The sequence below is a fragment of the Salmo salar genome, chromosome ssa22 (assembly GCF_905237065.1).
Source record: "Salmo salar chromosome ssa22, Ssal_v3.1, whole genome shotgun sequence".
NCBI lineage: Eukaryota > Metazoa > Chordata > Actinopteri > Salmoniformes > Salmonidae > Salmo > Salmo salar.
In genome coordinates, this window is record NC_059463.1 from 3,176,046 (window position 1) to 3,198,995 (window position 22,950).

The 22,950-nt window shown below is 42.1% G+C and overlaps 1 protein-coding gene across 2 annotated transcripts in view; it reads left to right on the top strand.

Moving 5' to 3' along the window:
- Positions 1 to 22,950, top strand: part of unm_sa1614 (un-named sa1614) — a 112,896-nt gene that overhangs the window by 64,924 nt on the left and 25,022 nt on the right. For both annotated transcript variants that reach the window (XM_045705329.1, XM_045705330.1), the window contains 2 exons: positions 1,021 to 1,122; positions 1,432 to 1,672. In XM_045705329.1, coding sequence (XP_045561285.1) covers positions 1,021 to 1,122; positions 1,432 to 1,672 — 343 coding nt within the window. The remainder of the gene's footprint in view (positions 1 to 1,020; positions 1,123 to 1,431; positions 1,673 to 22,950) is intronic.

Below are 22,950 nucleotides of genomic sequence, written 5' to 3' on the forward strand. Positions count from 1 at the left end.
CCAAGAAATATCTGAACACAGATTTTTCAAAGGTTTTATGGACTGATGAGAGTGACTCTTGACGGACCAGATGGATGGGCCCGTGGCTGGATCAGTAACGGGCACGGAGCTCCACTTCGACTCAGACGCCAGCAAGGTGGAGGTGGGGTCCTGGTATGGGGTGGTATTATTAAAGATGAGCTAGTTGGACCTTTTTGGGTTGAAGATGGACTCAAACCCCATTCCCAAACCTACTGTCAGTTTTTAGAAGACACTTTCTTCAAGCAGTGGTACAGGAAAAAGTCTGCATCTTTCAAGAAGACCATGATTTTTATGCAGGTCAATGCTCCATCGCATGCTTCGAAGTACTCCACTGCGTGGCTAGCCAGTAAAGGCCTTAAAGATGAAAGAATAATGACATGGCCCCCTTCCTCACCTGACCTAAACCCTATTGAGAACTTGTGGTCCCTTCTTAAACGGACGATTTACGGTGAAGGAAAACAGTACACCTCTCTGACTAGTGTCTGGGAGGCTGTGGTGGCTGCTGCACAAAAAGTTGATTGTCAACAGATCAAGAAACTGACAGACTCCATGGATGGAAGGCTTATGACTGTTATTGAAAAGAAGGGTGGCTATATTGGTCACAGATTTTTTTTGGGAAATGTCAGAAATGTTTATTTATACATTTTGAGTTTTCTCACTTTAACAGATCAAAAATAAACAAGTGAGATAGGGAACTTTAAGTTTTTCATTTAGTTGCATAATAATTCTGCACACTAATAGTTGCCCAATAATTGTGCACACATAGATATTCTCCAAAGAAAGCCAAAACCTCACTTTTACTTTCTTAAATATTCAGGTTTGAGGTTTATTAACATTTTGGATTGACCGAGAGCGCTGTAGTTGTTCAATAATAAAATGAATCCTCAAACATACAACTTGCCTAATAATTGTGCAGACAGTGTAGTATGCAGTGGCTGCGTTTCCATATAGTATGATATATGATGATTGACACGCGGCAATTTTCCTCTTGTGTACCAGATCAACCAGTCCCAGAGTAACCAGTTCAACATGCACGTGGAATACGAGTGGCAGCTGCGTCAGGATGATCTGTACGAGAGTGATGATGACCTGGATGAGAAGGTCAGCAATATTATGGTCGTGTTCATTTGGTACCAAATGGAGAAAAAAACGGAGTAAAACAGGGAGGAACTATTTGGTAAATTAACACTTTTTCTTGTTATTAAATGTTTTTAAATGATTTCAGTTGCATGCCCTAATCAATACGACCCAGTCCTTCACAACTCTATGGTGTCTGCTGCGATCCTGATTCTGAGGTGTTAGTCAGAAAGATAATTTGTAGCAGTCTATTATTATTACTGTCTGTTATGGCTGCTGAGTTTAGAGAGCGAGATGGAGAGTGTGTGTTTTGTTTGTTTGTTACTTACTTAGACAGGTCCAGTAAAGAAGGGCCGCTCTTCTCGGCCCTTGAATCTGTACCAGACTCACACCAGCTCCTCCACCCTGGACCGAGGAGGAGGTGGACTCTTCAGTGTGGGTCGCAGGCTAGCACTGGCCCACAATCAGAAGCGGGAGGTGTACGCCAGTCCTAGCTCTCACACGCGCAGCCTGGACAGCCCCCCGCCCGCCCCACTCTCCTCACCTGCCCCGTCTCTTCCTTCTAGAGTCAAAGGTGAGTCCCACGCCGTCTTCTCTTCTTCAACCCAGACTGTAGTTTTCTAGGATTTAGAACCTGACTATATCTATCCAATATTAATAGTTATGTATGCATTTATCTCTTTGATGAGATAAATGCATAAATAGAGCTGGGATGGCTTTCGATGAACTCTGACTGCTTTCCCAGTTGATGCTACCTGTGTGCCTTTTACCAGGGTGGGTGAGAACCGTGTTTACTCAACCTTTACCAGGGTGGGTCAGAACCGTGTTGTCTCAACCTTAACTAGGGTGTGTGAGAACTGTGTTTCTCAACCTTTAAGTACAGTTGAAGTCAGAAGTTTACATACACCTTAGCCAAATACATTTAAACTCAGTTTTCACAATTCCTGACATTTCATCCTAGTAAAGATTCCCTGTCTTAGGTCAGTTAGGATCACCACTTTATTTTAAGAATGTGAAATGTCAGAATAATAATAGAGAATGATTTATTTCAGCTTTTATTTCTTTCAACACATTCCCAGTGGGTCAGAAGTTTACATACATACACTCAATTAGTATTTGGTAGCATGGCCTTTAAATTGTTTAACTTGGGTCAAATGTTTCGGGCAGCCTTCCACAAGCTTCCCACAATAAGTTGGGTGAATTTTGGCCCATTCCTCATGACAGAGCTGGTGTAACTGAGTCAGGTTTGTTGGCCTCCTTGCTCGCACACACTTTTTCACTTTTTCCCACAAGCCATTTTGCCACAACTTTGGAAGTATGCTTGGGGTCATTGTCCATTTGGAAGACCCATTTGCGACCAAGCTTTAACCTGTTATGGCTAGGGGGCAGTATTTTCACGTCCGGATAAAAAACGTACCCGATTTAATCGGATTATTACTCGTGCCCAGAAACTAGAATATGCATATAATTATTAGCTTTGGATAGAAAACACTCAAGTTTCTAAAACTGTTTGAATGCTGTCTGTGAGTATAACAGAACTCATTTGGCAGGCCAAAACCTGAGAAGATTCTGTACAGGAAGTACCCTGTCTGACCATTTCTTGGCCTTCTTGATTATCTCTATCCAATACAGGGGATCTCTGCTGTTACGTGACACTTCCTACGGCTCCCATGGGCTCTCAGAAGGCGGCAAAAAGCTGAATGATATCGAGGCAGCCCCTGGCTGAAAAACATTAGCGCGTTTGGATAGTGGCCGGTCACAGTACTATGAGACTCAGGCTCGTGCACGAGTCGACCCCATGTTTTTATTTTCGTTCGTCTCTGAACCTAAACAGAGATTCTCGGTCGGAATATTATCGCTTTTTTACGAGAAAAATGGCATAAAAATTGATTTTAAACAGCGGTTGACATGCTTCGAAGTACGGTAATGGAATATTTAGAATTTTTTTGTCACGAAATGCGTTGTGCGCGTGACCCTTATTTACACTTCGGATAGTGTCTTGAACGCACGAACAAAACGCCGCTATTTGGATATAACTATGGATTATTTTGAACCAAACCAACATTTGTTATTGAAGTAGAAGTCCTGGGAGTGCATTCTGACGGAGAACAGCAAAGGTAATAACATTTTTCTTATAGTAAATCTGACTTTGGTGAGTGCTAAACTTGCTGGGTGTCTAAATAGCTAGCCCTGTGATGCCGGGCTATCTTCTTAGAATATTGCAAAATGTGCTTTCACTGAAAAGCTATATTAAAATCGGACATATCGAGTGCATAGAGGAGTTCTGTATCTATAATTCTTAAAATAATTGTTATGTTTTTTGTGAACTTTTATCGTGAGTAATTTAGTAAATTCAACGGCAGTGTTCGGTCGGAATGCTAGTCACATGCTAGTCACATGCTAATGTAAAAAGCTGTTTTTTGATATAAATATGAACTTGATTGAACAAAACATGCATGTATTGTATAACATAATGTCCTAGGGTTGTCATCTGATGAAGATCATCAAAGGTTAGTGCTGCATTTAGCTGTGGTTTGGGTTTATGTGACATTATATGCTAGCTTGAAAAATAGGTGTCTGATTATTTCTGGCTTGGTACTCTGCTGACATAATCTAATGTTTTGCTTTCGTTGTAAAGCCTTTTTGAAATCGGACAGTGTGGTTAGATAAAGGAGAGTCTTGTCTTTAAAATGGTGTAAAATAGTTATATGTTTGAGAAATTGAAGTAATAGCATTTTTAAGGTATTTGAATATCGCGCCACGGGATTAGACTGGCTGTTGCGTAGGTGGGACGATTTGGTGCCACCTACCCTAGAGAGGTTAACCTCTATGGGCTAGGTGGGACGTGACGGTCCCACCTGCGGTATACACTATTCAACAGCCAGTGAAATAGCATGGCACGAAATACAAAACAGCAAAAATCTCAATTTCATTTTCTCAAACAATCAACTATTTTACACCATTTTAAAGATAAGGTTCTTGTTAATCTAACCACATTGTCCGATTTCAAAAAGGCTTTACGGCGAAAGCATAAAATTAGATTATGTTAGGACATAAACTTCACAAGAAAAACCACACAGCCATTTTCCAAGCAAGGACATGCATCACAAAAACCAAAAGTACAGCTAAAATATTCACTAACCTTTGATGATCTTCATCAGATGGCACTCATAGGACTTCATGTTATACAATACATGTATGTTTTGCTCGATAAAGTTCATATTTATATCGAAAAACAGCATTTTACATTGGCGCGTGATGTTCAGAAAATGTATTCCCACCAAATCAATTTACAAAAATACTCATCATAAACGTTGATAACATTTACAACAGTTATTGAAAGAATTATAGATACACTACTCCTTGACGCAACCGCTTTGTCAGCACATTGTTCAATATTCTGAGTACATAGCTCAGCCATCGAAGCAAGCTATACAGCTACCCGCCAAGTTCTGGCATCAACAAAACTCTGAATTAGTATTATAAATATTCTCTTACCTTTGCTGATCTTCGTCAGAATGCACTCCGAGGACTCCTACTTCCACAAGAAATGTTCGTTTTGTTCGAAATACTCCATATTTATGTCCAAATACCTCCGTTTTGTTCATGCGTTCAGATCACTATCCAAAGGCATAACGCGCGAGTGTAAATCAGGACACGAAAAGTCAAAATGTTCCATTACCGGTCGTAGAAACATGTCAAACGTTGTTTACAATCAATCCTTAGGGTATTTTTTTACATAAAACGTTAGGCCTCTCTTCATAAATGGTAAAACCATCCTAAAGAGCTTACGAAATATACCTCCTATCCCCGAACCATACATGGTAGGGGTTCCATGATAACCGGGTAATCCATTACCCACTTGATCAACATAGTATGAGACATAGCGGTTATAATACATGTTTTTCATCATCTGCTCCACCATCCTTCTTGCCTCTCTGATGTACAGTAACATTAATGAGCCCCTTTCAAATAACAAGAACATTTCATTTTCATTTTGCATTTTATTTTTGCTAACATTTTTTAAGTATTATGTATCCATACAATTCAGGGTACGTAGCAGGATATTACTACCCGTTTTCTCAATGACCCATGCATGCAACACCTTGCATACTTGGTTTACATTTACAGGCTTATATCGCTGAATTTTTAAGACACATACATCCGTTATATAAGTATATAAACAACAAATATGATACATGTTACAATTAAATGATGTTTCAAACAAATAAACTAAATTCTTAGACAAGGATATTTCTAGTTCTTCAGAATCATCCACAAGACGGGATACCAGTTGTGCCCATTGTAGAGTCTCCCCCGTATGTTTTACATGACTCATGATTTGTTCCATTTAGCACACGCTCTGCATTAAACCCTGTATTGTGGGTTGTGTAGAGCGATACATTCTTCACTTTATTTTCAATAATTTGCTGCATAGCATTTGTAAATTCTCTCAAAAGAAAAAATGTATTTATTCTCTCTAACATCATATGCATATAGTTACCCATTGCTTTATATCTAAATAAAAAAATATATATTGTTACTTGTTCTCTTGGGGTTTATTGAGCCAGAAAGTCACCACATCAGCCACCAAAGCTTCCTTGTATTTGTTGTCGTCCACCAGTGCGTGCCTGATTTCTTTGAGTTTCTCATGGATGTAGACCACCTCCTTCAGTTCATATAGGAAAGCCTCGGTTACACCGTAAACCCTGGGAATAGATGGCACAAGACCCATAGACTCCAGGGCTCTGACATCGATTGGTATAAAGCGGCAGGACCACAGTCTTTTCACCAGCTCCTCAAAGTGGTTGAAGAAGTAGTACTTGGGTGGGTCATATAAACACGGATGTCGTCGTTGGCTGGGGTGATTGATCACACAACCGTGGCATTTTTCTCTTATATACTCTCCAATCACCACATCTAAACGTGCGGCTACAGAGGCCTTGATGGTGTCCACAAAAATAGTACTGACCACCCCATCAAACACATCCTCAGGCGGTGTACATGTAGGGGGTGTTGGGGGGCTTGCCTGAGGGGAGTACAAAGGAGGGCTGTGAGGCATAGAGTCCTTAGGGTCTGGTACCCATGACGTATCGGAGTCCTGATATGGTATATGAATATCCATGGTATATGCTGAAATGAAGAACCGGAGGCTTTATGGTCACCCCTTTTATTGTTGAACCATTCCTTTGGTATCGGGGCATGGTTAACGTTTTTTTCAGGGGATGACCCTTCTGAGGATGACCCTTCTGGGGGTACCTTTGAATCATAATCCTTAGGATTCATATATATCATGCACTTCCTTAGTTTAACAATACTCTGCCATTGTTGGCTCTGTACAAAAAGAGCATCCACTAACTCTAACATTTTCAATTCCGTTATAGCCCAACTTTTAAAAGGAATAAGCATACGCAACCTAAAATCCCCAGTCAGTCCACCATCACGGATGTTATCGTTGCGGATTTTCTCGTTGCTGATATAGAACTCCACGCACCCACATGGAAGTCGATTCTTTCTTTGTATTTTCACCCTATGAAATATTCTTCCTGAAGAGTCAGGGGCACCTTCCCAACGGGTCTCGTAGCCCGTGAACAAGCTATTCCCCTTTGTGATAACTCTGTTCGGGACACACCACCTTGCGAAACACATGCCAGTCTTCAAGCCTGTAGTCCACTCCTAAAGTCTGGTCTGTATATTCTTCTCCTTCGGCTACGGTATAGAGTTTCACTCTACAGGCCAGGTAATCAAACAGATAACCCCATAGTTGTCCATTAGACATCAACACTTGATCTTTCAACACAGTTGCGGGCGGTATTTGGGTTCTATAAATATTTAGAAAATGCTTTTTTGGCGCATCGTATATTGACGCTTTATACTCTTCCCTTTCTCTATGTTTTAACCGGGGTCCTGCTTCCGTTGTTAAGGTCATCATGTGTGTGTCAGCGATCAAAAAATCCATGTTTAATTTCTTCTTTGTTCTGGGTTTTATCTCTCGAGGTCGTTCTTAGTGTTGAGGCCATGTGTAGAGGGTTTATCTCTGTCGGCGCGATGCATGGAGAAACCTGGTGGCTGAACCGATTACGACAACCTATCCTGAGAGAGCCATGTTTCCGTGAAACAGAGGATTTTACAATCTCTGATGTCTCTCTGGAAGGCAACCCTTGCTCGAATTTTGTCTACCTTGTTGTTAAAAGACGAGACATTGGCGAGTAGTATTCTCAGGAGCGGTGGGCGATGTGCACGTCTAAGGAGCCTGTCCAGGAGGCCGCTCCGTCTGCCCCTGGGTCGGCTTCCTGGATTAGATCCATTGTCCTGGGTGGTGGTCCAAACACAGGATCCGCTTCAGGAAAGTCGTATTCCTGGTTATAATGTTGGTAAGTTGATGTCGCTCTTATATCCAATAGTTCTTCCCAGCTGTATGTAATAAGACTTAAGATTTCCTGGGGTAAGAATGTAAGAAATAATACATAAGCAAAATACTGCATAGTTTCCTAAGAACTCGAAGCGAGGCAGTCATCTCTGTCGGCGCCATCTTGTTGGCACGTAGAAATCGTATGTCCTCCGTTGCAACAATCACTACCGAGTTCCAAACTGCCTTTGGAAGCAATGTTCGTCGGGAGCTTCATGAAATGGGTTTCATTGGCAAAGCAGCCGCACACAAGCCTGGGATTACCATGCACAATGTATGGAGTGGTGTAAAGGTCACCGCCATTGGACTCTGGAGCAGTGCAAAAAGTTATCTGGAGTGATGAATGACGCTTCACCATCTGGCAGTCCGACGGACTAATCTGGGTTTGGCGGATGCCAGGAGAACACTACCTACCCGAATGTATAGTGCCAACTGTAAAGTTTGGTGGAGGAGGAATCATTTTCTGGGACTGTTTTTCATGGTTTCCCTTAGTTCCAGTAAAGGGATGTTTTTACGCTACACCGTACAATGACAATCTAGACGATTCTGTGCTTTTAACTTTGTTGCATCAGTCTGGGAAAGGCCCTTTTCTGTTTCAACATGACAATTTCTCTGTGCACAAAGCGAGGTCCATACAGAAATGGTTTGTAAAGATCGGTGTGGAAGAACTTGACTGGCCTGCACAGATCCCTGACATCAACCCCATCGAACACCTTTGGAATGAATTGGAACACCGACTGCGAGCCAGGCCAAATTGCCCAATATCAGTGCCCAACCTCACTAATGCTCTTGTGGCTGAATGAAAGCAAGTCTCCGCAGCAATTTTCCAACATCTAGTGGAAAGCCTTCCCGGGAGAGTGGAGGCTGTTATAGAAGCAAAAGGGGGGCCAACTCCATTTAATGCCCATGATTTTGGAATGAGATGTTCTACGAGCAGGTATCCACATACATTTGGTCATGTAGTGTACACCTGTATGCAGATGGCACTGTTGTGTATGCTATTGCCCCCACGGTTGACCAGGCTTTCTCGGAGCTTGAGTTGAGTTTATTTTTTTATTTTTTACAGGGACAGTGCACAGTAATCAACATTTCAGTAAAAGTGCTGGTTTTAGCCAGCCGGCTAATTTTCAACTGCAGTCCCTGGGCAGGTTATTAAAAACAATTACAATACAGACAATCAATGAGCAGTGAGCACACGCAGAGCAACATAGGACAAGCAAGACATAGCATGCAGACAGAGCAACATAGCACAAAAAGCAACAAGACAAAATCCATAAAGGCAACAAAGTGTTTCCACACCTCACAAGATACAGACAACATGGAAAGCGGCAATACACAACTAGGGATTATGTTCACAAATCTGATTGACCTTTAGCCATGTCTTCATGTTTTTTGTGAAAGTGTGATAGGTGGTGCAGTTATGAATTATAGATACAGAACTCCTTTATGCAATCGCTATGTCAGATTTTAAAATAGCTTTTCGCCGAAAGCACATTTTGCAATATTCTGAGTGCATAGCTCGGCCATCACAGGCTAGCTATTCAGACACCCGCCAACTTCGGGGCTCACTAAACTCAGAATTACTATTAGTAAAATTGGACTACCTTTGCTGTTCTTCGTCAGAATGCACTCCCAGGACTTCTACTTCAACAACAAATGTTGTTTTGGTTCCAAATAATCCATAGTTATATCCAAATACCTCCGTTTTTTTGTTCGTGTGGTCAGGTCACTATCCAAAGGGTAACGCGCGAGCGCATTTCGTGACAAAAATTCAAAATGATCCTTTACCGTACTTAGAAGCATGTCAAACGCTGTTTAAAATCAATTTTTATGCTATTTTTCTCGTAAAATAGCGATAATATTACAACTGGACAACGTTGTATTCATTCAAAGAGGGAAAGAAAAAAATGGCGAGGTCTCGTGAACACGCATCTCCAGTCTCTCTGTCACCAGGCAGTCCACTGACAAACTCTGCTGCTGTTATCTGCCCAGAGACAGGAGACGCGTCAATCTGGTTTCTGGAGGCTTTAGAGAGCCAATGGAAGCCTTAGAAAGTGTCACGTAACAGCACAGATAGTGTAATTTCGATAGAGATGCATCAGAAGGACTACAAATTGTCAGACAGGCCACTTCCTGCATGGAATCTTCTCAGGTTTTTGCCTGCCATATGAGTTCTGTTATACTCACAGACACCATTCAAACAGTTTTAGAACCTTTAGAGTGTTTTCTATCCAAATCTACTAATTACAGTGGGGGGGAAAAGTATTTAGTCAGCCACAAATTGTGCAAGTTCTCCCACTTAAAAAGATGAGAGAGGCCTGTAATTTTCATCATAGGTACACGTCAACCATGACAGACAAAATGAGAAACAAAAATCCAGAAAATCACATTGTAGGCTTTTTTATGAATTTATTTGCAAATTATGGTGGAAAATAAGTATTTGGTCACCTACAAACAAGCAAGATTTCTGGCTCTCACAGACCTGTAACTTCTTCTTTAAGGTGCTCCTCTGTCCTCCACTCGTTACCTGTATTAATGGCACCTGTTTGAAATTGTTATCAGTATAAAAGACACCTGTCCACAACCTCAAACAGTCACACTCCAAACTCCACTATGGCCAAGACCAAAGAGCTGTCAAAGGACACCAGAAACAAAATTGTAGACCTGCACCAGGCTGGGAAGACTGAATCTGCAATAGGTAAGCAGCTTGGTTTGAAGAAATCAACTGTGGGAGCAATTATTAGGAAATGGAAGACATACAAGACCACTGATAATCTCCCTCGATCTGGGGTTCCACGCAAGATCTCACCCTGTGGGGTCAAAATGATCACAAGAACGGTGAGCAAAAATCCCAGAACCACACGGGGGGACCTAGTGAATGACCTGCAAAGAGCTGGGACCAAAGTAACAAAGCCTACCATCAGCAAGGGCATTGAAGATGAAACGTGGCTGGGTCTTTCAGCATGACAATGATCCCAAACACACTGCCCGGGCAACGAAGGAGTGGCTTCGTAAGAAGCATTTTAAGGTCCTGGCGTGGCCTAGCCAGTCTCCAGATCTCAACCCCATAGAAAATCTTTGGAGGGAGTTGAAAGTCCGTGTTGCCCAGCGACAGCCCCAAAACATCACTGCTCTAGAGGAGATCTGCATGGAGGAATGGGCCAAAATACCAGCAACAGTGTGTGAAAACCTTGTGAAGACTTACAGAAAACGTTTGACCTGTGTCATTGCCAACAAAGGGTATATAACAAAGTATTGAGATAAACTTTTGTTATTGACCAAATACTTATTTTCCACCATAATTTGCAAATAAATTCATAAAAAATCCTACAATGTGATTTTCTGGATTTTTGTTTCTCATTTTGTCTGTCATAGTTGACGTGTACCTATGATGAAAATTACAGGCCTCTCTCATCTTTTTAAGTGGGAGAACTTGCACAATTGGTGGCTGACTAAATAGTTTTTTCCCCACTGTATATATGCATATTCTCGTCTCTGCATATTCTTGTTTCTGGGCAAGAGCAGTAACCAGTTTGAATTGGGTACGTTTTTTTATCCGGCCGTGAAAATACTGCCCCCTAGCCCAGACAGGTTAAGGGAACTATACAGTGGCAGACCTTGTGGATCTGCTGTCATATGTTTGGGTTTTCTGTTTAACAAAAGTACTGAGTGGAGGGGGAGCCAGACCATTTAGGATCTTGAATACAAGACATGCGTTGGTGTATTGCACAAGATTTTCCCAACTCAGGAGTTCATGCTTTCTGAGGATGTAACAGTGGTGATGGCTATTGGGCTTCCTATCAAGCACTTTGAGAGCCTGTTTGTAGACAGACTGAATGGGTTTTGATGTTGTACAGCAAGCTTGGGCCCAACTAGTCAAGCAGTATGTTAAGTGGGGGAGTATCATAGATTTGAAGTACAGTTTTGCTACCTCTGTAGTCAAACAATTTCGTATAAATCGGAAATTAGCTAGGTTGAATTTTGTTATTTGAATGACCTTTTTCACCTGCTGTTTAAAAGAGAGGTTGGAATCAAGTATGATGCCAAGGTACTTAAAATCAGATAGCACTTGGAGCTTCTCCCCTGACACATAGACATCTGGCTCAGTAGCATCTGTTGCCCTCTTTGTGAAGAACATGCAGACATTTTGTTTCACATTGAGATGCAAACACGAGTCACTGAGCCACTTTGCAACCTGTACCAATACAGTAGTGAGTTCTTGTGCAGCTTGTTGTCTGCTCTTTGCTTGCACATATATCACTGTATCATCTGCATACATTTGAACTTCAGACCCAGTGCAGACAGAAGGCAGATCATTAATGTACAGGCTGAACAGGAGGGGCCCCAGTATTAACCATTGGGGCATGCCCACATCATAGCTAAGAGTGGGCGGCAGCTCATTTCTCACTCTGACACACTGAGTTCTGCCTTCAAGGTCTGATTTCATCCATCTCAAGGCATCGGGGAAAAGTTGAACGTTTGACAATTTTGTGATGAGAACCTCATGGTTAACAGTATCAAAAGCCTTCCTTCGGTCCAGAAACACAGCCCCAACAATGCCCCCTTTTGTCCAACAACGCTCCCTTTGCGTCAATCTGTCTTTATTGCTTTGCAGAAAGCCTTTTTTGAACTGAAGTTGGTACTTAATGTTTAAGTGATTTGGAAAATAACCTGCATTATCTGATGATTTATGCATATATATGACTCATTTCAGGAAACTAGGAGAGGCATTTGAATGTCTACATAGATTTAAAAAAAATATCAACATTTTTTTTTTTTTTTTGCAGAAAGGCCTTCTGGAACATGTTAACTTTCATGTGCCTCAATAACAAACTTTTATGCCATCTGTAAATACAAATAAAAAGCCTAGTTGGTTTAGCCACGGAAAAGGCAGGAACCTTCCTGCTAGCCATGATTGGACAAGATAATGGTTGGGATAGACATACCGAGAGATTAGTTTGAATTGGCCATTAAGCACAATTCTGTCAATAACATGAGCTCTTTAGTTTGTGTGGGTAATCCTTTCTAACACATTTATTTTGAAAGATGACGCATAACTGCATAAGTGTTGCTAATGCTCTCCACTTTCTGGAGGACTGAGTTTTGAAATCAGTGGAAGAGTCTAGCTAGTTACATTTTCAGATATACATTTCTCATTTTGTCAGTCCTTTTCATTGTAAGTTGAACCGTGCTGTTAGTTAGCTAGCTAGCTAATTTTAGCTGGCTGGCTCGCTAGCTAACATTACGTGTATGATCTGGGTAGTAATGTTATTTGTATCTCAGAGCCATTTTCATTGCTAGTTATAGCTTAATGTTAGCTAGCTAGCTAAGATTGAACCTAGCTAGTTGGTTAGCTTTATCTACCAGCAGATTCATGCAGGGGAGTGACATTATGAGTTGGGATTATGGTTAATTGTTTAGCTAGTTATCTACATGTCTAAACAAAATACTCCACTATGCAAGTAACCATTTCACTGTATCGTTTACACCTTCTGTATCCTTTGCATGTGACAAATTAACTTAGATTTTATTTGATTGTGTGTGTGTTAGGTTCTAAATAAACAAGAGTAAAACTTACGGACGACTTGTAAAGCTAAAACCAAGTTTATTCACACACTGGGTCAAACAGCTGAAAAAGACAGATGTTTACGCAAGTACATATATTTATACCCTCTACTGGGCGGAATCAACTCCTTGCACATCTAGACAGCCAATACATCTCTGTTACTAGGCAGTAACTTTAGTGGTTCCTCTCATTGGTGTAGTCATGGCCCTGCCTCCTATGTGTGTATGTCATAGCACTGTTCCTCTTCACTTCATCTGACCTGACCTCTGCCCACATTCCTCATTCCCCCCTAACTCACAGCTTTCCTACCTTATCAGTTACCTGAAACCAGACTGTGGCCCTTCTCATTTCCGTAGGATACCTGAGATTTAACAATAACATGTTCTTCCTGCACTCCCTTTTCTCACGCAGTAGATTTCCATGCCCTCAGTTCTAATATGGTAACATAAATAACGATATTTCATATTTCAAGTTTAGAAGTTAAGAACCAACAGTCCCCCCTTTTTTAACAGTAACTCCATACTGTTATATAAACTTGGAAATCACTTATATATTAACAAAAAATAAAACATGAACAAAATAATAAAACATGATTAACATTCACAACTGATTTGTATAAACTCAGTCCTGAAAAAGGATGTTTCTTTTCTTGCTATCTTTCAAAGATAATTCGTAAAAATCCAAATAACTTCACAGATCTTCATTGTAAAGGGTTTAAACACTGTTTCCCATGCGTGTTCAATGAACCATAAACAATTAATGAACATTAATGAACGGTTGTTAAGACACGAACAGCTTACAGACGATAGGCAATTAAGGTCACAGTTATGAAAACTCAGGACACTAAAGAGGCCTTTCTACTGACTCTGAAAAACACCAAAAGAAAGATGCCCAGAGTCCCTGCTCATCTGCGTGAACGTGCCTTAGGCATGCTGCAAGGAGGCATGAGGACTGCAGATGTGGCCAGGACAATAAATTGCAATGTCCGCACTGTGAGACGCCTAAGACAGCGCTACAGGGAGACACGAAGGACTGCTGATCATTTTCGCAGTGGCAGACCACGTCTAACAACACCTGCACAGGATCAGTACATCCGAACATCACACCTGCGGGACAGGTATAGGATGGCAACAACAACTGCCTGTGTTACACCAGAAACGCACAATCCCTCCATCAGTGCTCAGACTGTCCGTAATAGGCTGAGAGAAGCTGGACTGAGGGCTTGTAGGCCTGTTGTAAGGCAGGTCCTCACCAGACATCACCGGCAACAACAAACCCACTGTCGCTGGACCAGACAGGACTGGCAAAAAGTGCTCTTCACTGACGAGTCGCGGTTTTGTCTCACCAGGGGTGGTCGGATTTGCGTTTATCATCGAAGGAATGAGCGTTACACCGAAGCCTGTACTCTGGCGCGGGATTGATTTGGAGGAGGAGGGTCCGTCATGGTCTGGGGTGGTGTTTCACAGCATCATCGGACTGAGCTTGTCATTGCAGGCAACCTCAATGCTGTGCGTTACAGGGAAGACATCCTCCTCCCTCATGTGGTACCCTTCCTGCAGGCTCATCCTGACATGACCCTCCAGCATGACAATGCCACCAGCCATTCTGCTCATTCTGTGCGTGATTTCCTGCAAGACAGGCATGTCAGTGTTCTGCCATGGCCAGCGAAGAGCCCGGATCTCAATCCCATTGGAGCACGTCTGGGACCTGTTGGATCGGAGGGTGAGGGCTAGGGCCATTCCCCCCCCCCCCCAGAAATGTCCGGTAACTTGCAGGTGCCTTGGTGGAAGAGTGGGGTAACATCTCACAGTAAGAACTGGTAAATCTGGTGCAGTCCATGAGGAGGGGAGATGCACTGCAGTACTTAATGCAGCTGGTGGTCACACCATATACTGACTGTTACCTTTGATATTTTGACCCCCCCCCCTTTGTTCAGGGACACATTATTCAATTTCTGTTAGTCACATGTCTGTGGAACTTGTTCAGTTTGTCTGTTGAATCTTGTTATGTTCATACAAATATTTTCACATGTTAAGTTTGCTGAAAATAAACGCAGTTGACAGTGAGAGGACGTTTCTTTTTTTTGCTGAGTTTATTTACACTTCTGAGACTTAAGGCCTCTGATCTATAATTACACTATACACACTCTTATTTCCTTCTCTTGTCGAACAACTGATAACATTTCAGCTCTAGCTTTTGACTTTCTCCATTGGTTCCTAAGATAGTTATAGCACGAGACTTGAAAAGCAAAACAAAACACAAAACATAAGTATTAATAATGCGTTAAGCTGTGCAGAATTATATATGTGTAGTAGAGTGATGTTGTTCCCCTAGATTATGCACCAAGTTGCGCACAAGGACAGTTCAAGTAGGCCAGGTCAAGAGGGGATGTTAATAAGTTAATAACAATAATAATAATTCAATGTGTTTTCTTTATTTAATTACAGCAGCATAGTTAATGTTATTTTTCAGTGTACAAACATTTTTTGATATCTATATTGTAAATACACCTAATTGTAAAAGTTTGTATATTTTGGTTTGGTCCATCGCGGGTTATCCGTACTTACGTACCCTTTTATCGTTCTCTTTTGCCGGACCTTCAGCTAGCAAGGTATGTTGTCCTTGGCGCCGTAATTTGGCAATATAAAACTGTGGTAAAGTTACATAAAGTGCTGTTACGCAACTATAGGTTTTGTTACAATGTGAACAATTATAAAGATTTATGTTAACAACTTTCACCAAGCTCGCTAATTAGGGTACCTATTGTAACTTGGGAGTATTTGGGACCGTGTTTGAGTGAGTTGCTATGTGCTCACGCAGGTGCCCGAGACCTGTGACTGCACCGAGGGCTAACATATTGTGTGTTGTCTCTTCGTGTGCAGGTATGTCTTTTATTTTGTTCCGAATATGTTGTATATCATTTTAATTGTATAGTGTGCTGTTGGGCACTGAATGTATGTATGCAGTTCCCGCTCTTTTGCCGGACCTTCAGCTAGCAAGGTGCCCGAGAGCTGTGACTGCACCGAGGGCTAACATATTGTGTTGTCTCTTCGTGTGCAGGTCGAATAAAAATGATTCTACCAACAGAATTCCAGTTGTGGCAGTGTCCTAAATAAAAATACACAACGCAGAACGAACCACGCTACATATGCAAAGAAAAATTGAAGTTTGATGTCATGACGATTCCCACTCTCTCTTCGCCTGACTATGCCTTCGGGATAATTTTCTGCTGGGTGCCACAAAAATGAAGGCCCTAAAAATCCTCATGCTTTCACCAAGGTCTTCCCCCCTGTCAGGCCACAGGTTACAAGAGGTGTTCCCAAGCCAGGTTATGTTCACTTCGCTCCCCATCTCCTCCTTCCTCCATGGCCACCCGATATACACGTGGTGGCCTTAATCAACATTACCTCATTTTGAGGTAACTCAGCACTGTATATACGTTTCATCATCAATGCCCTCAGAAGATGATATCCCAACAATGCTAGCAAGGTAACCCCTGCTAATACTAACACTGCCCATGATGCATACTTCACAATACCCCTCATTTGCGCCGTAGTCAAGTTCCATGCCGTTACTATAGCATCCTTCGCCACTACTACCGCTCCTTCAGTTACTGTCCCTACAGCAACCGCCGTGAGAATAGCTATTGCATTGACTCTGTCTCCTGTTCCTGATCTCCTATTGCCTTTGTGGTTCACTGATAGATCTAGGACTGAATCTTTCACATTCTCCCAACTCATAACCGGTTTTCTAGCCACCAACATCTCCAATGTCATCCTACGTTCTGCTACTGTCGGTATGTGTGGATAATGCTCCCCTGTGCTTAGGTTAAGTACACATCTCATCCAAAGGCCGACACCGCACCCCTTTGTGAACACCTGGTTACAGTGTACATTTTAGATCCCAACGGTTGATAAGCAGCTAACTTCTGACACTTTCTGTTTACAGTCACTCAGTCCCAATATTCTGGGAGAGTGTTTGCTGGCTGTTATGAATGTGGGAGAGATTAATGGCGTTGGAAGAGTATCCAACCTTACAAAACTCTGAGTCACATGTTTCTTAAACACACTGCAGGAGATGTGATGCTATTAATACATCGAACTTCCCTTCCGGTGAGGTTGCCTCTTGTATACAGGAATTTGTGTCTATTCTTTCAAGCGTTGTACAGGCCTTTTTTTATAACCTTTTATTTTGTTGACTTTGATTGTATTGCATATATACCTGACCCAGAGTTGGCTCTGAACCACTTCTCAAATGTTTTCAATTGTATTGTAGATAAACATGCTCCCTTTAAAAACTGAGAATTAAAAATAAGTATTTCCCTTGGTTCAGTCCAGAGCTACCTGAAGTCATACACAACAAAGATGCTGCCTGGGCCAAAGTTAGATTCACAGACTCGGGCCCAGGCTGGCAGTCTTTCAGGTGATTGAGAAATCCGTGTGTAAAACTAGTTAAAAAATATCAATCAGATTATTATGTTAATACACTATTTGAATGTACAAGCAGCTACATTTTGGAAAGCTGTTACGTCACTGAAGGGTTGGGTGTCTCCTCTTATCTCCCAAAAGAAATTCATTTAGGTTCTGGCCCTATTACTGAAAAAATTGATATCATGAATGCATTTAATCACAATTTTATCTCTGCAGGCTATATATTTGAATGTATTTCAAAGCCAGCCCTTGAAAAGAGTAGTTTGGATGTTATTGCTGGTTTAGTAGCCCACCTTTTTTATTTAACATTGTTATCAGGAAGTATTCCAAAAGCATGGAAATCCGCGTATGTGCTGCCACTCCATAAATCATCTTGACAACGCCCCATTTCAAGACTACCTCGTTTAGCTAAGATTCTTGAAAATTTGGTTTATGTACAACTTTGGTCCTTTTTATCTGATAATTGTATTCTTAATATAAACCAGGGTTTAGGCCTGGGCATAGTACTACCACAGCAACCACGATAGTTTAAAATTATCTTGTCAATGTCTTGGATGCTAAAAAGAGCTGTGCTGCCTTGTATATTGACCTGTCAAAGGTGTTCGACACAGTTGATTTTTCTGTTTTACTAAGTTATCAAGAATAGACCTGGAATGGTTTCAGAATTATTTTAGTGACAGTACTCAGGCCATCTTGACAGATGGGGGTTAAATCTTAATTTCTTGAGATTCACAAAGGTCTTCCTCAGGATTTGATTTTGGGTCCATTATTGTTCACCTTGTATATTAATGACATAGGAAGCAGTGTTAATACTTGTAACATTCATCTCTATGCAGATGACACAGTGTTATATTCCTGTGCCACCTCAGTGCAGCAGGCCATTCGTGAACTTCAGCATGACTTAAGTACAAGTGTTCAATACAAGTAAAACCAAGCTCATGCTGTTCTCTAGGTCACAAAATGTTGACCCTGAGGACCTGCATATTTGCCCTACAAATGGAGCCCAGATTGAGCTTGTTTCTCAATATAAGTACCTGGGTGTCTGGATTGATGACAAATTGTCCTTCGTAATGCATATAGAAAATCTGACTAAGAAGCTAAGATCCAAGATTGTTTTTTTATTTCAAAATAAATCATGCCTCAGTATTGAAAATAGGAGAAAGATTGTTCAAACAACGCTTCTCCCTGTATTGGACTTTGTTGATATTGTTTACATGCATGCGGCAAACCTCTGTTTTGAAACCCATGGACGCAGTCCTCCATTCCGCAATACGTTTTATCACAGGCGACAATTTTAGGACTCATTGTAATCTGTATACAAATGTGGGATGGACCTCTATGTAAGAAGAGAGCTGCATTCTCTTTTATTTATTTACAAAGCAATCTTCCAGAAACTCCCTCTATGTAACTTCATTAATTAAGTTAAGATCATAAGTTACCAAACCTGTTCTCAGGAATGGATAACACTAGAGATCCCTCCAGTCTCCACAGTTCTTTTGCCCCTAATCACTGCAGTTAGATGTGCTGGTGCCACTAAGGCAGTTTCAATTATTGATTGAGGACCTCTGTAGTTGAATGGGATTGCTTTTATTAAATATGTTTATTTTGGTTTCTTGTGTGCTGAATGTTATTGTTTTATATACATGTATGTTATATTATTTCCATTTTATTGTAATGTATACAGGGCTCTCTTAGAAATTTGATTTTAATCTCAATCTGACTCCCAGTTTAAAGGTTAAATAAAATAGAAATGACAACACTATCTTTACTACTCCCACCATGATCAATTTGTATTTGTCACATACACGTTTAGCAGATGTTATTTTGGGTGTAGCAAAATGCTTGTTTCTAGCTCCAACAGTGCAGTAATATCTAACAATACACACAACCTAAATGTAAAATAAGGGAATTAAGGAATATATATATATATATATATATTAGGATGAGCAATGTCGGAGTGGCATATACTAAATACAGTAGAATAGAGTATATACATATGCGATGAGTAAAGCACAAATATGTAAACATTATTAAAGTGGGCAGTGATTTCAAGCCTATGTATATGGGGCAGCAGCCTCTAAGGTGCAGGGTTACGTAACTGGGTGGAAGCAGCCTAGTGATGGCTATTTAGCAGTCTGATGGCCTTGAGATAGAAGCTGTTTTTCAGTCTCTCTGTCCCAGCTTTGATGCACCTGTACTGACCTCTGGATTATAGCGGGGTGAACAGGCAGTGGCTCAGGTGGTGGTTGTCCTTGATGATCTTTTTGGCCTTCCTGTGACATTGGGAGCTGTAGGTGTCCTGGAGGGCAGGTAGTTTGCCCCCGATAATGCGTTGGACAGACCGTACCACCCTCTGGACAGCCTTGCGGTTGCGGGCGGTGCAGTTGCCGTACCAGGCGGTGATACAGCCCGACAGGATGCTCACAGTTGTGCATCTGTAAATATTTGAGGGTCTTAGGGGCCAAGCTGAATTTCTTCAGCCTTCGGAGGTTGAAGAGGCGCTGTTGCGCCTTCTTCACCACACTGTCTTTGTGGGTGGACCATTTCAGATAGTCAGTGATGTGTATGCTGAGGAACTTTAGCTTTCCATATGCTCCACTGCGGTCCTGTCTATGTGGACAGGGGTGTGTGCTCACTCTGCTGTTTCCTGATGTCCACCATCGGCTCCTTTGTTTTGTTGATGCTGAGTTGAGTGAGAGGTTATTTTCCTGGCACCACTCTCCCAGGGCCCTCACTTTCTCCCTGTAGGCTGTCTCATCATTGTTGGAAATCAGGCCTGCTACTGTTGTCGTCTACAAACTTGATGATTGAGTTGGAGGCGTGAGTGGCCACGCAGTCATGGGTGAACAGGGAGTACAGGAGGGGGCTGAGCACCCACCCTTATGGGGCCCCTGTGTTAAGGATCAGTGAAGTGAAGGTGTTGTTTCCTACCTTCACCACCTCGGGGTGCTCGTCAGGAAGTCCAGGACCCAGTTGCACAGCACGGGGTTCAGACTGAGGGCTCCGAGCTTAATGTTGAGCTTGGAGGGTATTATGGTGTTGAATGCTGAGCTATAGTCAATGAACAGCATTCTTACATAGGTATTTCTCTTGTCCAGATGGGATAGGGCAGTGTGCAGTGCGATGGCAATTGCATCGTCTGTGGATCTATTGGGGCGGTAAGCAAATTGAAGTGGGTCTAGGGTGTCAGGTAAGGTAGAGGTGATATGATCCTTAACTAGCCTCTCAATGCAATTAATGATGACTGAAGTGAGTGATAGTCATTTAGTTCAGTTATCTTTGCTTTCTTGGGTGCAGGAACAATGGTGGACATCTTGAAGCAAGTGGGGAGAGATTGAATATGTCCGTAAACACCCCAGCCAGCTGGTCTGCCATGCTCTGTGGATGCGGCTGGGGATGCTGTCTGGGCCGGCAGCCTTGCGAGGGTTAACCTGTTAGGGCTAGGGGGCAGTATTGACACGGCCGGATAAAAAATGTACCCGATTTAATCTGGTTACTACTCCTGCCCAGTAACTAGAATATGCATATAATTATTGGCTTTGGATAGAAAACACCCTAAAGTTTCTAAAACTGTTTGAATGGTGTCTGTGAGTATAACAGAACTCATATGGCAGGCAAAAACCTGAGAAGATTCTGTACAGGAAGTGGCCTGTCTGACAAGTTGTTGTTCATCTTGGCTCTTTTTATTGAAGACTGAGGATCTTTGCTGTAACGTGACACTTCCTACGGCTCCCATAGGCTCTCAGAGCCCCCACCTAGCCCATAGAGGTTAACATGCTTAAATGTCGTACTCATGTCGGCCACTGAGAAGGAGAGCCCACAGTCCTTGGTAGCAGGCCACGTTGGGGGCACTGTGTTATCCTCAAAGCGGGCGAAGAAGGTGTTTAGCTTGTCCTGAAGCAAGACGTTTTTGTCTGCGACGTGGCTGGTTTTCCCTTTGTAGTCCATGATTGTCTGTTGACCTTGCCACATACGTCTCGTGTCTGAGCCGTTGAATTGCGACTCCACTTTGTCTCTATACTGACATTTTGCATGTTTAGTTGCCTTACGGCGGGAATAACAAGTGTTTGTATTCGGCCATATTCCCAGTCACCTTGCCACAGTTACATGCAGTGGTTTGCGCTTTCAGTTTTGTGCTAATGCTGACATCTATCCACGGTTTCTGATCTGGGTATGTGTGACTTTCTGATCTGGGTATGTGTGACTTTCTGATCTGGGTATGTGTGACGGTTTCTTGATCTGGGTATGTGTGACGGTTTCTTGATCTGGGTATGTGTGACGGTTTCTGGATCTGGGTATGTGTGACGGTTTCTGGATCTGGGTATGTGTGACGGTTTCTGGATCTGGGTATGTGTGACGGTTTCTGGATCTGGGTATGTGTGACGGTTTCTGGATCTGGGTATGTGACGGTTTCTGGATCTGGGTATGTGTGACGGTTTCTGGATCTGGGTATGTGTGACGGTTTCTGGATCTGGGTATGTGTGACGGTTTCTGGATCTGGGTATGTGTGACGGTTTCTGGATCTGGGTATGTGTGACGGTTTCTGGATCTGGGTATGTGTGACGGTTTCTGGATCTGGGTATGTGTGACGTTCAGTTTACTTCATAGTAGTCTCTATATTGTGCAGTTAGCAGTCCTTCCTCTCCTACAAGCTATCCCCTGTATCACTATACACAGAGGAGTGGTATTGTTCCCCAGAAACTCTCTAATACCACTTTCCTTAATTTATGAGCCATGCAGATCTCCACCCCAGTCACATTCCATTCTGCTTTCCCAATAACGTTAACGCCTTGGTTTTTGGGACTCCATAGAATACACTGATGTCGGTCCTGCCAGACTCTGCAACTAACACCCTTATGCAAACAGTCTCAAACACATGCCCTGTATGTACTTATCCCCGACTCTAAATACATTTGCACATAAATCATTCCATCTAACCCATATCACGTTAGTCACTACTGCTAGTCCACTTATATAGTTATAAACATACTAGAACATGCTCAAGTCAATTAGTCAATATCCAACAATCCCTCATCTGGAACAGTGATCACGCACATGTTCCACAACACCTAGAAAACATATTGACTTGAACAGGGAAGAGTGAAAATGCATGTTTAGTAATTTCACACCAACCTTGATTCAAATGAGGTTGGGGACAAGAACCATGCATCCGTTCTGTTCTATGCCAATGGGATGTTAGTCTCCATGCCAGTGTCCTTCATCCTCCTCAGGTGTCAAAGCAAGACACAGACTGAGCTTCATACTTAATTAATTGTACTGTATCATCCAGCATGCCATATATATTGATGCGCTTTAATGTTAGGATTTTGATGACATGGTAAAACGAAACCCCTACTATCAATGTCCCATCATGGTTAGCCCGAGCTATCATCTAGTGGGTTCTCTAATAACCTCCCTCTCGGAGGACACGACAAGATAAGGTTTCC